Consider the following 17,345-nt stretch of genomic DNA (forward strand, 5'->3'; position numbering starts at 1 on the left):
GGAAAGAGGTAATGCCTTTAAGAAGTTAAAACTATTTAACGAATGTAACAAGGAGTTGATTTTCTTTTCCCCTCTCAAGACTCCTCTGAGTTTACTTCTTGTGGAACACTAGTCATCTGTCCTGCTTCCCTGATCCATCATTGGAAAAGTGAGGTGGAGAAACGTGTGAGCAACAACAAACTAAGAGTCTATCTGTATCATGGGCCAAACCGGGATCAACGTGCAAAAGTGTAAGTGCAGAAATATTGCAGTCAGTATGAGGTGCTCAGCATCTTGGCTTAGGGGGCCTTTTTTTTTTTTTTTTTTTTTTTTTTTTTTTTTTTTTTTTTTTGCAGTCCGCAGTCCTCTCACTGTTGTGGCCTCTCCCGTTGCGGAGCACAGGCTCCGGACACGCAGTCTCAGTGGCCGTGGCTCACGGGCCCAGCCACTCCGCAGCATGTGGGATCTTCCCGGACCGGGGCACGAACCCGTGTCCCCTGCATCGGCAGGCGGACTCTCAACCACTGTGCCACCAGGGAAGCCCCCAAATACATTTTTATCAAAAGTATTTATTGAAGTTCTCTCAGGTACACAATATTAAGCTTCCTTGGAAAAAGAATTGTGCTTTTCATTAAGAATCTTTACATGTAAAGAGTATAGGTGAGGTAAACTGAAAGTGTACAACGTGTATCTTTATGCCCAAATGTCAAAGCTAGATGAATGGGTTTTCACAAATCCATTACAGAATGAGGAGGAGAAAACACCATTGCTGTAAGATGGACAGTACTTCGAGGATTTCTTACTTCCTTGGGACTTTAGTGTCATCTGTGTCAAATTAACTAAATATTAACTTCCAACTCTACCCGGCATTCTGTTCTTGCCAGATCACTTCAAGCTTAATAGGACCCCGCCAGAGATGATCTTTTCTGACTTGGCTGGGAAGAGGGAGGCTGTTCTAGTTATAGCGAATAACCTGTAAAAATGACCAGTGGTAAGCAATAAGGAACTCAGGTGTATAAAATTTACCTCTCCAGAGTCATGTGTATGTGAATTAAGGACATAAATTAATGAGTTCTGCTGTCTGTCCTTCCAGCCGTAGGCATTTTTGTGAAGGAACCAACTCTGTCTCACATTGTCAGAGTCGTGGCAGGATGGTTTAACTTTTGCTATGTGTTATATCTATGCAGCCTCTCCACATATGACATCGTGGTCACTACCTACAGCCTTCTGGCCAAGGAGATTCCCACAAAGAAGCAAGAGGGAGAGATGCCAGGTGCAGACCTCAGTGTGGAGGTGAGATGTGGGTGCTGTCAGGGAAGTAGGGTTGGAAACGCGGATCGTTTAATAGGAGTCTTTTCACAGCATTAGAGATGGCAACGGTACCCTCCCGTAAGGTCATGAACATTCGAACTGTTTCACCTGTGGAAACAGAGAGTTCTTTCCTCTGTCCCTTCTCTTTTACTCTAGACAACCTCCTCAGCAGTAAAGGTGGAGATGGTACAGTAGTTTGCTGTGTCTTAGAAACAATAACTACATTGCAGTTGTGGTGGTGGTCATATCACATGAATAAAGGAAAGCTTCACTTGTTACAGTGTTTATTTGAGAGTTCTGGGGGTATATTCTCAGGATGTGTTTTATATTTTGTGTTAGGACTAGTATTTTCAAATGAAGCCATTATTCCCTGCCTTCCTCCACTTTCCAGGAAAAGGGGTTGCAAATATAAGGCTACAGTGGGCCAGAGGCTAAATGATAACCAGGGGCAAAAACCTGAATGTTTGTTGCTGTGTCCAGGGTAGTCTCAGTTACATAGAGTAGAGGCTTTATTGCATAGATATTGTGGGCTTTTTCCCTCTGAAAATACAGTGTTGTTCCAAGAACTACTCTTTTGCATATGCTTTTATTCTTAGTACAATAGGATATTCACAGCTTTCTGTATTTGGGGAGATCTGTAGAATGCTTCTCTATCTCATGACCAACTCTGCCTTCTCTTGGATGATTAACTTTTCAGATTCCTCAGTAATTTCTCTTAGCTTTGAGGCTAAAACCCTCATCCCTTTAAATGATATATTAGGCCTTTTATGGTCTTGCCCTGCCTGTGTGGCCTTCTTCCCCCACACCCCAGCCCTCCCAGTGGCGCCCCATGCTCAGCTGTAGCAAGGATCTGTCCTGCTCTTGTGCCTTTGTTCTCCCTCTGAATGGAATGCTTTGCCTCCCCCTCTGGTTAAATGCATCTCTTAGCACCTTGTGCTTGCTTATGTCACCACGCACTCCTCTAATTGCCCAAATATTGAGTATCTGCTGATGCCCAAATCTTGGCTCTCTGTGCACCGATGTCGAATAGAAGTACGGAGACAGAGTTTGGAGGAGAAAAGAAAGGGTAGTCTTATTCTTTGCCAGGCAAAGAGGGAACACAGCAGGCCAGCACCTCAAAAACGGTACCCCCCCCCCCACCCGCCAATCCCTCGGGAATCAGGAGAAGTCTTATAGGTGGGGCTCACAGTCTGGGGTAGGTGATAAGGATCAAAGTAGTGAAGGTCTTGCATTTTTCTTCTAACTGCATTATTTCAAAACAGTCACAGCTGGCATCAGGCAACCTGGTAATTGGGTCCATTCTTCGTCTCTGGGTTATCCGCCCGCAACCTTCTTTCTGAAATGCAGAACGCTACAAGGGGTGATTTGCTACAAGGGAGTGTAGGGAGTGTGAACACCAGGTACAGGATGTAAGTCACATGGAGATGGAGAGTGTTAGGTGCAGGATGTAATTCACACAGTCAGAGAGTGTTAGGGGTTAGCTTTGTGAAGGACAAATCTAGTTACACTACAGATTAGTAACAGTTAAAATAAAACTAGGATTGATTAACTCTTTCAGGCCAGTTTATGCTCCTTCTCCACCCTGTTCACTGTTCCCTTTATTTTCCTTGTTATCAGGAGAGGAAAAACCTCATTTCTATTTTTGTTATAACACTACCCCATGCCAGATGCTATTTCAGGTATTAGGGATACTGCAGTGAACAAGACCAACTAGATTCCTACTGTCCTGTATTGAATTATCCAGTGGGATTTACTATATATACATTGTGTGTAATGATCTTTATGCTTGTTTTATTCTCCCCTGCTAGATTGTGAGCTCCTTGAGAGTAGGAAATATTCTTTGTGTCTGGCTTAGTATTTTATATATAAAAGTAGACTTTTATGTATGTACCACATCTTCTTTATCTATTCTTCTGTTGATGGACATTTAGGCTGCTTCCATGTCCTGGCTATTGTAAATACTGCTGCACTGGGCATTGTGGTGCATGTTTCTTTTTGAATTATGGTTTTCTCCAGATATATGCCCAGGAGTAGGATTGCTGGATCTTGTCAACTCTATTTTTAGTTTTTTAAGGAACCTCCATACTGTTCTCCATCGTGGCTGTATCAATTTACATTCCCACCAAGAGTGTAGGAGGGTTCCCTTTTCTCTACACCCTCTGCAGCATTTGTTGTTTGTAGACTTTTTGATGATGGCCATTCTGACCGGTGTGAGGTGATACCTCTTTGTAATTTTGATTTGCATTGCTCTGATAATTGGTGATGTTGAGCATCTTTTCATGTGCCTCTTGGCCATCTGTATGTCTTCTTTGGAGAAATGTCTATTTAGATCTTCCAGCCATTGTTTGATTGGGTTGTTTGTTTTCTTGATATTGAGCTGCATGAGCTGTTTGTATATTTTGGAGATTAATCCCTTGTCAGTCGCTTTGTAAATATTTTCTCCCATTCTGTGGGTTGTCTTTTCATTTTGTTTATGGTTTCCTTTGCTGTGCAAAAGCTTTTTTAAGTGTCATTAGGTCCCATTTGTTTATTTTTGTTTTTATTTTCATGACTCTAGGAGGTGGATCAAAAAAGAGCTTGCTGAGATTTATGTCAGAGAGTGTTCTGCCTATGTTTTCCTCTAAGAGTTTGATAGTGTCCAGGCTTACATTTATGACTTTAATCCATTTTGAGTTTATTTTTGTGTATGGTGTTAGAGAGTGTTCTAATTTCATTCTTTTATATGTAGCTGTCCAACCACTCTTGGTTTCTGAAGCTTAATTCTTATCTCAGTGTACCTGATCTGAGCCCTCAGACTTGAAGGTAGAGCGGGTCTTCGATACCTGCTTGTTATTTTCCCTTATCTTCTTGATGACATGCACGTTTTCCCACACTCTTATTGGATTTCACCTGTGTTTCTTCCAGGGTGTCTCATCACCTTTGCTTCGAGTAGTCTGGGCTCGAATCATATTGGATGAAGCTCACAGTGTTAAGAATCCCCGAGTGCAGACTTCCTTGGCTGTGTGTAAGCTCCAAGCCCAAGCCCGTTGGGCTGTCACTGGAACCCCCATTCAGAACAACTTGTTGGACGTGTATTCACTGCTGAAGTGAGTAAAACTCTTTGGATTATGTTGATGTGAACCCTGTCGGTAATGCTTCATAATTATTTCATATCTCCAGTGTGTACCAGACTATCTTGTGTAGCAGATGGCAAGCCTGTCAGTCTTTAAAGGGAAGAAGAATTAATATTTATGAGATATAATCTGTTGATTGACTGGCTGATACAGGACTTTGATGATATCCAGCCCTTATATATGGAAAAATAAGGGACCAATTAAATTAAAGGAAACAACAGTCAACTTTATTCAGTCCCAGGAATGTTTTGGGCTACGTCTGCTTTAAAACATATGGCCTGGGGGCAGGACTACAATTTATTTGAAGCAAACAGAAAGGAAGGCTGATTTTAAAATATTTGTTTTAATTCAAGTCAGCTCATAAGAGGATACAGAATTTCTTTACTAGCCTTCGAAGTTTTAGGAATGAATGCTAGCTATTGGTTATATGTCCTGTTGTGATGATAGAGACGTTGTTAATGGGAAAATTCACATTTTTATAATGTGGTTATTGACTTGGATCCTTTTGCTCTGTCTAGCAGAGTTTTGCTATGAAGTTGACGTTTACAAATGATTGGATGACATGTAAAATCTGATTTGCTTTTCACCTTATGTCTGTCTTTGAACCTTTCCTCCATCCTCCCATGCTTCTTTCCTATTCTCTGTCCTCCTTCTCCAATGAAAAAGATTTCTCCGTTGTTCTCCATTTGATGAACTCAGTCTGTGGAGGAGTCAGGTTGACAATGGCTCAAAGAAAGGAGAAGAAAGGTTAAATATTTTAACCAAGAGCCTTTTGCTGAGGAGAACAAAAGACCAGCTGGACCCCACCGGCAAGCCCTTGGTAATCCCATTGACACATGTCCCTGGGGGAGGCCAGGAAGGAGGGCGACCACATCCTTGACTCGGCTTGAACCGCCATCCGCTTTGCTTCAGGAGCCTCTGAGTCTCCCATTTTCCTAGGAGGAGGCCCTCGGGCTGCTGTCCTGCCCCTCGTGTCACAGCAGTCCCGTGTGCAGTGTGCTAGAGCAGTCCTGTTTTCAGGGACGGGTGGGAGCCGCTGTCCAGAGCCTGACTAGATTTCTGGTGCCAACTCTGGGGAGTGTCCTCCCTAATGTTCAGTTAATTTGTATAACTTTGTATAATCCCAGCTGCTTTTTTCTTTTACTCTTCCAGGTGGTGCTCCCCCAGCGTAAATTTCAGTTGCACCATTTAAAGCTTTCTGAAGATGAAGAGAATGTTTATAGTGTCCTTTTTGCAAGATCAAGGTGTGTGCAGTGAAGAAGCACCTTCTCACATCGGTTTTATTCTTGTTCTTGCTTGGGAGTGAGTCGAGGGTCAAGGTTCCTCTAACTGTAATTACAGTATTATTGACAAGTTGGATATCTGTGTTCCTTTTTTAAAAAACCTCCCTTTCTCTCTCCTCGCCTCTCCTTAGTTCACCTTTGTCTCACATACACATTGAACCTGTTCTCCATTGGCTTCCTTGCATAGAAGGTCTAGGGTGTGCACACTGTACACCAGGTCTTTCTGTTCCTCATGGGGCTGTATTAGGAAAGTATATCTCTTTGACCTTTGACCTGTTACCCAGCCTCTCATTGGAACTTTTTTAAAAACTGCTCACTAATCCTTCTTGTCATCTGTCCTTTGCACTTGCTCTAAAACTCTTATCCTTCCCTGAATTCCAGATTTCTATTCTCCTATTTGGTACCTCTCACTTCCAACGTAAATACGTTTTTTCTCTTTGTATACCTTATATTTATTAATAAATATTATAATAGTATATTATACTAATTAATAATGTTATTGTATTACATGTTAATATTAAATTGATATTAAATATAATACTAATATTTGATATTAATCTTTGTTAATATTTATTAATCATTTTTAAGTGGTTTGGCTTTTAAAATAATTATTTTTTATTACCTTTGCCCAGTGCTTGCTGTGAGCCTACCTTCATTTAACAAGTTTGCTTTTATAATTTCTCAAGGTCCTACCGCAAACACAGTTAAACACTGACCATTGTAAACCTGTTTGGTCTTAGCGACCATTTTATGTGCATTTTTGTTTTCGATCTGAATCAGGTCAGCTCTGCAATCCTATCTAAAAAGACATGAAAGTGGGGGCAGACAATCTGGAAGAAGCCCTGGTAATCCATTCAGTAGAGGTAAGTGGTGGGACACTCATAAATACAGAAAACTCATGAAAATGTGGATGCAGATTTGGTAAACTTACAGAAATGGGGGGGGGGTCATGAATTCTTGATTGCAAAGACTTGACCTTAGCTTGGAACCTCAAACCAAAGTAAAATCTACTGACGTGCAAGCACCACACCTGGTGATCTAAACTTCTTTTTAGTTATTTTCAAAATCTGTTTGATTAAAATACAAGTAGGTCTATAAAGAAAACTAGTATTTCGTACTTCTCTAATTGGTAGAGAAGTGAGCTAAAACTATATGATTGAACCTCAGATCAAAGAAGTTTAAAATCTCCTCATTTAGTTCATGGTTCTTCCCCATATTTCTGTTTTAAACCCTGTACTGTTTCCTGTGTCTGTTTTCCTTCTTGGAAGTGGCCCAGGAGTTTGGGTCCAGTGGGCCTGGGCTCTCCGTGGCAGCAGACTCGCAGACATCTAGCACCGCCCACATACTGTCACAGTTGCTGAGACTCCGCCAGTGTTGTTGTCATCTTTCTCTACTGAAGTCGGTAAGCAAAGCCACCTGTGTGGGACCCCAGAGGGGCTGTGGAGAAGTCCACCTCAGTCTCCTGAAACTGGGATCCAGTCTGCTGGATCAAGGAAAATGGGATTTGAGTGTGTTTTGTTTTCTGGTGGGATAGGAAAGAGAAGACTATTTTACTTTATTTTATATTAATCTTTATTGACCTTGAGATAATTCCCATGATGTTGAGAACAGTTTTTATTATTTGTTTTGTTTATTATTTTTCTTTAATTAATTAATTAATTGGCTGCACTGGGTCTTATTTGGGGCATGTGGGATCTTCGTTGCGGGGTGTGGGATCTTCTTAGTTGTGACATGCGGGGATCTTTAGTTGCAGCATTCGGGATCTTTAGTTGTGGCATGTGAGATCTAGTTCCCTGACCAGGGATCAAACCTGGGCCGCCTTCATTAGGAGCATGGAGTCTTAACTGCTGGACCACCAGGGAGGTCCCTGGTTTGTTTAAATAAGCTTTATTTTAGAATAGAAAATGGCATCTTGTTAAAAAGGAAGCCATATATGAATACTTTGGTATTTTAGGATGTCATAAAGCTTATTTAGCTACTAGTGTTAAGTCTAGGTATGAAAACTCAAGTATTTAAAGTTGTCTTGATATTGGATAGAGGCACATCTGTAATTAAGAGGAATATGTCATAGACAGAACACTCTGACATAAATTGCAGCCATATTTTTTGGATCTCTCTCCTAGAGAAATGGAAATAAAAGCAAAAATAAACAAATGGGACCTAATTAAACTTAAAAGCTTTTGCACAGCAAGAAAATATTTGCAAACAATGCTACCAACAAGGGATTAATTTCCGAAATACACAAACAGCTCATACAGCTTAATAGCAAAAAAACAAACAACCTGCGCCGCGGGAGCCTCGGTTGGCCTCGGATAGCCGGTCCCCCGCCGTCCCCACCGGCGCACCCCGCCACGCGTTAAAAAAATAAAAAAATAAAAATAAATAAAAAAACAACCCAATCCAAAAATGGGCAGAAGACCTAAATAGATATTTCACCAAAGACATATAGATGGCCAAGAGGCACATGAAAAGATGCTCAGTGTCACTAATTATTAGAGAAATGCAAATCACAACCATAATGAGGTCCTCACCTCACACCAGTCAGAATGGCCATCATTAAAAAGTTGACAAACAATAAATGCTGGAGAGGGTGTGGAGAAAAAGGAACCCTCCTACACTGTTGGTGGGAGTCTAAATGGGTGCAGCCAGTCTGGAGAACAGTATGGAGGATCCTTAAAAAACTAAAAATAGAGTTACCATATAATCCAGCAATCCCACTCCTGGGCACATATCTGGAGAAAACTAATTCAAAAAGATATATGCACGCCAATGTTCATATTCATTACAGCATTATCTACAATAGCCAAGACATGGAAGCAACCTAAATGTCTATCAAGAGATGGATGGATAAAGAAGATGTGGTGCTTGTGTGTGTGTGTGTGTGTGTGTGTGTGTGTGTGTGTGTGTGTGTACACATATACATACATATAATGGAATATTACTCAGCCATAAAAAGAGAATGAAATAATGCCATTTGCAGCAACATGGATAGGACTAGAGATTATCATATTAAGTAATCAAAGGCAAATATCATATGATATCACTTATTTGTGGAATCTAAAAAAATGATACAATGAACTTATTTACAAAACAGAAATAGACTCACAAACATAGAAAACAAACTTATGGTTACCAAACAGGATAGTGGTGGGTGGTGAGGAAGGGATAAATAGGAGTTTGGGATTAACATATACACACTACTATATATTGAATAGGTAAACAACAAGGACCTACTGTATAGCACAGGGAACTAAACTCAATATCTTGTAATAACCTGGGAATTCTCTGGCACTCCAGTGGTTAGGACTTGGTGCTTTCACTTCCAGGGCCTGGGTTCGATCTCTGGTCGGTAAACCAAGATCCTGCAAGCCACGTGGTGCAGCCAAAATAAAAAAATCTTGTAATAACCTTTAATGGAAAAGAATCTGAAAGAGAATATATAGGTGTGTGTGAGTGTATGTATGTATAAGGGAATCACTTTGCTGTACACCAGAAACTAACACAATATTGTAAATATACTTCAATTTAAAAAGAAAAGGGGGGAATATGTTATTCTTTTTTTTTTTTCTCTTGGCAGTTAAAATTTATTTTCTTCTTGGTTATCAAGGATTCTTACATTCTTTATACTCTTCTGAACTTTTCCAGATTTTCTAAAATGAGCATATGTTATTTTTATGAACAGAAAAAGAACTACTCCTGGTATTTGAAAATTTTTTCTTTTATTAAAAAAAATTTTATTGAAGTATGTTATTCTTTTGAGGTGCTGTAGTAATGTATCTTTTTTTTGGTAGCAAATTGCATCTTGATTATCAATAACTTAATTAACTGTACTGTTCTAGCTGGGGAAAATAGAAAGATCTTGCAATCTGGCGATTTATTCAATGGATTCCTTTTATTGATTGATTTATCAATTGATTATCGATTGATTGATTTATTAAATGGATTCCTTTTTTTAAAAAATTATTTTTGATTGCGTTGGGTCTTCGTTGCTGCGCATGGGCTTTCTCTAGTTATGGCGAGCAGGGGCTACTCTTTGTTGCAGTGCGTGGGCTTCTCATTGCAGTGGCTTCTCTTGTTGTGGAGCACGGGCTCTAGGCTCATGCGGGCTTCAGTAGTTGTGGCGCACGGGCTTAGTTGCTCCGCGGCATGTGGGATCTTCCTGGACCAGGGATTGAACCCATGTCCCCTGCATTGGCAGGCGGATTCTTAACCACTGTGCCACCAGGGAAGTCCCTTGATTTATTTTTGATCTGGTGAAAAAAGCTTGCAAGATTACATTTTAATCTGGGTTTACCCGAGGAGATACTGATGGTAAATTATGAGACATTTTGCCATGTGCTGTGTTAAACAGTTAGCACTTTGGCAGGTCATATGCCTTGCTGCCTCAACCGCCCATCTGCTCTGTCCCCTGTCTGATTCTGCTCAGGCCCTGGATCTGAAAGAGCTGAAGAGTGAAGGCCTGGTCCTTTCCCTCGAAGAGCAGCTCAGAGACTTGACCTTGTCCGAATTCCATAACTCAGAGCCGTCTGCCTCCGTTTCCCTTAATGGCAAATGCTTCAATGTGGAGCTTTTTGACGACAGAAGAGAGAGCACCAAGGTAGTATGATCACCTCTATTCTAGTAGAAAGACTTTGGCTCCTTATACATTTCCCTGAGTGAGAGCGCCACATTTGTCCAAGCGAGTCCAGCCATTTGACAGCAGAGCTGGAGCTGTTAGATGTTGGCTGGTCAAATTCTCCGTCCAGTCTTAAATTCTAGTTTGATTTGACGAATAAAACTGAAGTCTTACTGCATAGTGGGCTTTCAGAGAGTGGCTTGGACCGACCTGGCATCAGGGCAGATTTCTGGCATGGATTCCTGGGGAAGGAGCCTGTCAGGTGTATGCCGGCCACAAGGCCCAGGCAAGTGAGCAGTTTGTTTTGGGAAAACAACGAAGGCCTGAGCCTCGAGACTGTGTAATACGTCTGAGCGCCAGTTGCTTTGCTTTGTTGAGAGGCTTCCATCTGCCGGGTTTGTTTCCTACCAGCCTCTCCTCATTAGTCACTCTGTTCTGTTTTCATTGAACGTTTTAAGAACTGAAGGGTTCTATCAGAGGAAGGCCGGGGTGTGTGTCCTGCCTCTCCACTGGCTCACTTGGAACCTGCCCATTGTCTCGCCTGCCCTGAGGGCTGGGTTCCCTCTCTACTGCTTTCTGAGGCCGCCTCAGCCTCTCTTCAAAGGCTTTAAAAGATGTAACTGGAAAGGAGGTCACTGCCAGGGGAATGGCTTTACCAAAGAATGACTTTTAATTAGATTTTAAAAATATTTACCTAGGTCTTCACCATCAGTAACTGAGAAAAACATAAGAAGGGTACCACATGTGGCTGGACTTCAGGCCCTAGCACCCTCAGTTAGCTATTGGGTTAAAATTCATGTTCCTAATAACTTGTGTTCCTAACAACTTGTCTGATACTCAGGTCATCGTTCACAGGGTTCTTAATGTGAACCCATTAATCGTAGTTCAAACCACTTAAGGTGGTTTCATGTGAGGAAGGGAGTTTTGTTTGGTAGCACAAACCTAAACTCATATAGAACGTTATTAGAATTTGGCCCCAGCTCACAGCCCATGAATCCTGCTCTCCCACTGCAGCTTTCTCAAAATACCTATCGCCAGGTTTTTCATGAGGCAGTTCGAGAACTTTCCACAACCTTGAGTTGCCAAGACACCAGGCACTTCGTGTACCTGCTTTCTTCCTTCCTACTAATTCAAAATGGTACGGTCCTGTGACTGTCTTCCTGCCCAGGCATCAGCGGGTTTGTTCAGGTGGGAGAGCAGCCTTACGCGGGGGCCTCAACAGGTTGCCACTAGCACCACGACAGCGTAGAATGGAAGAGCTAAGGGCACCTCAGTTCCTCTGGCTCAGCCCCTTTTTACTGATGAGGAAGCTGTGCTCTTAACTGGGAGTTCCAAGGTGATCCAGCCCTGTGATGGCAGAATAAGAACTCTCTTCATCTCCTGATTCTTGGTCTAATTTTCGTCCTCTTCCTCCATTCTGGGGATGAACTTTAGAGCCTTTGGAAAGGTCATTCACATTAGCAGTCAGGAAGAATGAGGCCAGCTGCTCTCCAGAGTCCCTCCCCTGCGTTCTTATCGCCTGGTCCCTCACAGACTTGAATATGCCCTGAGCAGTTTTGGTAAATACCCAGAGAGCTTGTCGTGAAGCTTCAGCAAGTATTCCTCAGTCTGGACAGGTTCTCTTCTTCAACACCATTTGCAGCAGGCCTCAAACTGGGTCAAGCTCTTTCACTTTCTCCTTCTGCAAATGTTAAGATAGTATCTTCTTTGGTCCAGCAAAATGCTGAGTGCTAGGGGTGCAGAAATGAACCAGACATATGCTGGCTCTGCCTCTTCGGAGCATCTCCGGCCATGAAAGCAAGAGATGACTAATAAGCAATTAATATATAGTATGAAAAAGACCATGATGATAGAAAGAAAAGGTGGTATAGTAGCATGTAAGGCAGTGGGCTCCTGGGATTGGAGAGGACGTCCAAGAAGCTGACACATAAGGCTGTCCTAGGCAGAGGGAACAGAATGGGCAAAGATGAGACAAAGCGTGGCTTAGTGGAGGGAGAATGTTGGTATCACCCGAGCATCACTTGAAGAGCGCGCAGTGAGGGTTGAGGCTGGAAATGTGAGCGGAAGGCAAGGTAGCAAGGACCTGGGAGGCCACTGTACGGAGCTTGGGCTTTATTCTCAGCGGGAAGCCACTGCAGGGGCTTCAGCCAGAGGAGGAAAATAAGAAACTGACATTTTGGAAATAGCACTCTGGCTGTAGAGAGGAAAGGGAACTAGAGAGGAGTAAGACCAGAAGCCGAGAGGCTGTGGAGGAGACCGATTCTTTAATTCAGAACATGGAGAAAAGCAAATTTGCTTAAACCTCCATATGTTAATTCCATCTTTTCCCAGATTTCATCTCTGTTGGCAGAATTGGAGGCAATCCGAAGAAATTCAGGGTCCCAAAAGAGGTAAATGTGTTATTTCATTATCCAAGCACTGCTTGTAATTACGCTAGAAAATTTAATATTGCGGATAGTTATAAATCTTCGCTTTTCATATCAAGGACCTTGAGTCATGCTTAGCAGAAAGCACTCAGGTGACAGCACAGATTCCCTTTGATTTCTAATTAAAATATTTGTGACATTGGTTGAAAAGGCAAAATCCCTAGAGGATCCGAGTAAACTGAGCCTCTGAAGAAGCGTTTAAGAGCAGAGAAGCGTCTCAAGAAAAGCAAGAGAGTAATAGGTGGGCGAGGGTGGGAGACGAGTGGGGTCAGACCGGGAGCCCCCATGGTGCTGGGGATGTTCCTAAGCTGGGGACCTGGATACGGGAGGTTCATTCGTTGTTTGACTTTACTGTGTGCTATTTAGTGCATTTGTAGATCGGAAGTATTTTGATCTAAACACATAAAACTCTAATTAAAGCACAGCATGGGGGGAACAGAGAAGCCCTAGCAGCTTATGGTTCTGACTGGCAAAGGGAGGGGCCTCTACCCCTTTGCAGGGGTACAGACCTCCCCTGGATAAGCACTAGGCCCCAGATAATCAGAGGCTGCAGCCAGTACTTTAGCTTAGCCACCACTTTATTCTGACTTCATTTTGCACAAAATAAGTTGTAGACTGGATCTAGAAATAGCTGGAAATATTGTAACCTTATAATGTCACCGAAGTGTGTACGCTTAGGTAGCAGAAGGCCTTTCCTCGTCCACATTTGATAACTGAATTGTACGAATAACAGGCGTTAAAGCCCTGCGGATGAGTTTGTTTCATCTATTCGGGAGCATTGGTTTTCTGTTTTATCCTTCCTTCCAGTGTCATCGTCTCTCAGTGGACCAGCATGCTGAAGGTTGTAACCTTGCACCTTAAGAGGCATGGACTGACTTATTCCACCATCGATGGCTCTGTTAACCCCAAACAGAGAATGGACTTGGTGGAGGCATTTAACAAATCCAGTGGCCCTCAGGTACAAGCTGATCACAGCAGAGCTCTGTAATCAAGAGCAAATTGTTCCCAATTACACAGAGAAAATTTTAACATAGCTCGATTCAAAAATATTCATAGCTTTGATCCCTCCAGGTGTTTTTGATTCCTTCGACATTTATTGGGGGTACATATCAAAGTGTGCAAATACTCTAAGAGAATAAACTGTGAGGGCTAAAAAGAGAGTAAGAACATAACTGGTTAGGTTCAAGAGACTCTTTGTGGAGGAGGCAAGCCCGGAAGGATGGGTGGGATCTTGATATGAGGAAAGATGGAGGGAAGTGGGAGAACAAAGGCATCTAATTATGGATCATGCAAATTTGGAAAGCATTAGTTGAGTAATGGCAGGAGAATCATGGCAGTGGTTGGGGGACTGATGGAACAGACAGAATCCGGTTGATGGAAAGTTTATTGAGCTAACCACCCCTGGTGCTCTAAATGGTAGTATTCATATATTTCGGCAGGTGCACAATTAATGTTTGGAGAATGACTCACCAAAAAAAGGTTAAATGAGAATTTTCTCAAAGGTGAGGCATGGGAGATAGGATCTCAGAGTTTCGAAACAGTGCCTTTATGACAGCAGAAGGGAATTTGATAAGAGCATGTTGCTAAGAAGGAGAGGTGATTTATGAGACCAAGTCTGTGTAAAGTTAATGGTGTGCTTCCTTTTGAAGGTTATGCTAATCTCTCTCTTGGCTGGAGGTGTTGGTCTAAACCTGACTGGAGGAAACCATCTTTTTCTTCTGGACATGCACTGGTAACGATTCTGGATTTTTCTTGAGTTGTCACAGCATAGCAGGGAGACCAGAGGGGCAGTAAGGCCTCACTTCTTGTATTGAGTGTGTTCCTTTCATATTATGGAGCGGCCTCTGTGCATCCATGTGTATAAGATACAGATCAAAATGGTGTAGGGCTAGGGACTTTGCTGGTGGCCCAGTGGTTAAGAATCCGCCTGCCAGTGCAGGGGACACAAGTTCGATCCCTGGTCCAGGAAGATTCCACATGCCGCAGAGCAACTAAGCCCATGCGCCACAACTACTGAGCCTGCGCTCTACAGCCCGTGAGCCACAACTACTTGAGCCCATCTGCCGCAACTACCGAAGCCTGTGTGCCTAGAGCCCTTGCTCCGCAACCAGAGAAGCCCCTGCAACGAGAAGCCCGCGCACCGCAACAAAGAGTAGTCCCCTCTCGCTGCAACTAGAGAGAGAGCCCGCGCACAGCAGCGAAGACCCAACACAGCCAAAAATAAAGTGATAAATAACTTTAAAAAAAGAGAGAAAAAAAGTTGGTGTAGGGTTAGTTGCCAGCCCTGAATTTCTGAGCAAGCAAGCCTTCAAATGACTATTTAAAATAGTCTGTTCACTATTTATTGTTAATCTAACATCTGTTTCCATGGAAACTGGGAGCGGGGTGGGAGGTGCTTTTCCTTATGGCCAAGAGCTGCTTCACTCAATGAAGAGTTTTATCTCTTCAAAACACCGTATTTCAGACATACTTGTTGACGTCCAAGGAAATCTCAGCCTTGGTGAAGAGGGAGAACTGTTACTCCAAAGGGAAAAGGCAAAGGAACTTTCTAATTATGTTAGACACACACTTAACACATAGCCTTGGACTCACTGCACATAGTGTCAACACTGGGAGTATGGCAGCATCCTTCCTAGATACGAAGTGAATGACTCATGTATTGCTAGGAGAAAGCATCATAATTTGTCCCTGTTTTGAGTTTTCAGTGATGCCACTCAGGGATTGCTGCACCAGGCACTGGTGCCAGAGATTGTCATTTGTTAATTCTCCAGGCAGCCCAGATGGGCACAAACAGGCCAGCCTGTTATTATCTTCCTGGAGAGTGTGGTTAGGTCTTACTTGGGACTTCCCTATACTCGTGAGTGAGGAAAGCAGAATGGGGATCATGCTGGTTTCTGCATTAGGCAATATTATCCAAGATTTTAAAGAGGTAAGATGAGAAACTAGTTTGGAATTGATAATGAGAACCTAGAAAGAATGAAACAAATTAAGTCTCCTTAGTTGAATCTAGAATATTAAAGTGGAAAAAGGCATTAGAGATCATTTGCCAGCCCTCCTGTTTCCAGGTAGCCATCTGAAGTCCGGAGGGTTGTGGTTAGATGACTTGCCTAAAGTCACCCAACTAGTTAGTGACAGGATTTGAGCATTGGTTTAACCTCTGTTACTTAAGAGTTTCCATCTGATGGTGGTGCTAAGAGATCCTATTAGCAATCTGATCCCGGTTTCTCATGAGAGGGCAAGAAGACATCTGGGGCTTTCTGAGTCCCACATAGACTAGAACAGAGACCTACAAGTTTTTTCTATAAGTATTTTAGGCCAGATAGTAAATATTTCAGGCTTTGCCAGCTACATAGGTCTCTGTTGCATGTTCTTTGTTGTAGGTTTTTTTGTTTTGTTTTGTCTTGTTTTACAAACCTTTAAAAATGCAACAACCATTTTAAACACAAGAGCCATACAGAAACAAGACTGTGGGCTGCATGTGGCCCATGGGATTTGCCCACCCCTGGTCTAGGATGTCATTACCTTTGAGCTTTACTTGTCTTCTAACAGGAATCCGTCACTTGAAGATCAAGCTTGTGACCGAATTTACCGAGTAGGGCAGCAGAAAGATGTTGTCATACACAGGTAAGTAAGTAAAGGTCTCCAGGACAAAGGTCTGCTTTCATGAAAATTTTTCTTGGGTAATGTTTTAATAGAATGTGTAAAGTATTTGATGATCACTGTACTAATGGTGCTTGTGGGGCACATCCTTTTTGGTACTCACGGTCAGGAAGGGAACACAAGCAATTTGTGGATAACCTTGGAGTTGGTCCTGGGGAAGAAGAAAAGCTTATGAACAATGCTGAGCCTCAGTGCGGTCCAGGCTGCCCATGAAGGGACTCTCCCCCCTCCCCCCCCCTTCCTCTCTCTCTCTTTCTCTTTTAACTTTTATTTTGACATAATTCCAGACATATAGAGAAGAATGTAAGAATTCTTACAAGAATACCCCAAAGTTCTTGATTGCAAGAATAATACCAAAAAATTCCTGTGCACTGTGACACTTGTGTGTGTGTGTGTGTGTAAGATTTTTTCTGGGCCATTTGACAGTAAGTTGCAGGCATGATGCTCCTTTACCTCTAACTCTAATAAAGTTATCAAAACCAGGATGTTAACAATGATACAATACTCATGTCTGATCTGTGGACCTTATTCAGTTTTGCCACTTGTCCCAGTGATGTCCTTCCCAGCCAAAGAAAATTCTAGGTCCTGTGTAGCATTTGATTGTCATGACTGTTTTGTCCCCTTTAACTGGAACAACACCTCAATCTTTCTTTGTGTTTTATGACAGTGACATTTTTGAAGTGCACAGGCCAGTTATTTTGTAGAATGCCCCTGTCCTTGAGACCCTCTTCTCTTTAAAAATAACAACAGAGCCTGCCTTAATGGTACAATACAGTCTAGTTATGGACCTCTTTTTCTCCTTCCTTTTCATGGCTAAGTTTTCTGAATAATTAGAAATCCTTGTCTATCTTTACTTACTTACTTCCCATTCATTCCTCAACCTATGCAAACTGGCTTTCACCCCCGCCGCTCCATTGAAGCTACTCTTTTTTTTTTTTTTTTTTTTTTTTTTTTTTGT

General features: G+C 42.3%; 1 protein-coding gene across 1 annotated transcript in view; it reads left to right on the forward strand.

Moving 5' to 3' along the window:
• TTF2 (transcription termination factor 2) overlaps nucleotides 1-17,345 on the forward strand; it is a 42,288-nt gene that overhangs the window by 22,393 nt on the left and 2,550 nt on the right. The window contains exons 11-22 of the mRNA XM_007461620.1: nucleotides 80-230; nucleotides 1,167-1,272; nucleotides 4,195-4,376; nucleotides 5,070-5,223; nucleotides 5,556-5,647; nucleotides 6,467-6,549; nucleotides 6,955-7,088; nucleotides 10,113-10,283; nucleotides 12,633-12,691; nucleotides 13,535-13,685; nucleotides 14,377-14,459; nucleotides 16,277-16,351. Coding sequence (XP_007461682.1) covers nucleotides 80-230; nucleotides 1,167-1,272; nucleotides 4,195-4,376; nucleotides 5,070-5,223; nucleotides 5,556-5,647; nucleotides 6,467-6,549; nucleotides 6,955-7,088; nucleotides 10,113-10,283; nucleotides 12,633-12,691; nucleotides 13,535-13,685; nucleotides 14,377-14,459; nucleotides 16,277-16,351 — 1,441 coding nt within the window. The remainder of the gene's footprint in view (nucleotides 1-79; nucleotides 231-1,166; nucleotides 1,273-4,194; nucleotides 4,377-5,069; nucleotides 5,224-5,555; nucleotides 5,648-6,466; nucleotides 6,550-6,954; nucleotides 7,089-10,112; nucleotides 10,284-12,632; nucleotides 12,692-13,534; nucleotides 13,686-14,376; nucleotides 14,460-16,276; nucleotides 16,352-17,345) is intronic.

The sequence above is a fragment of the Lipotes vexillifer genome, unplaced genomic scaffold (assembly GCF_000442215.2).
Source record: "Lipotes vexillifer unplaced genomic scaffold, Lipotes_vexillifer_v1.1 scaffold858, whole genome shotgun sequence".
NCBI lineage: Eukaryota > Metazoa > Chordata > Mammalia > Artiodactyla > Lipotidae > Lipotes > Lipotes vexillifer.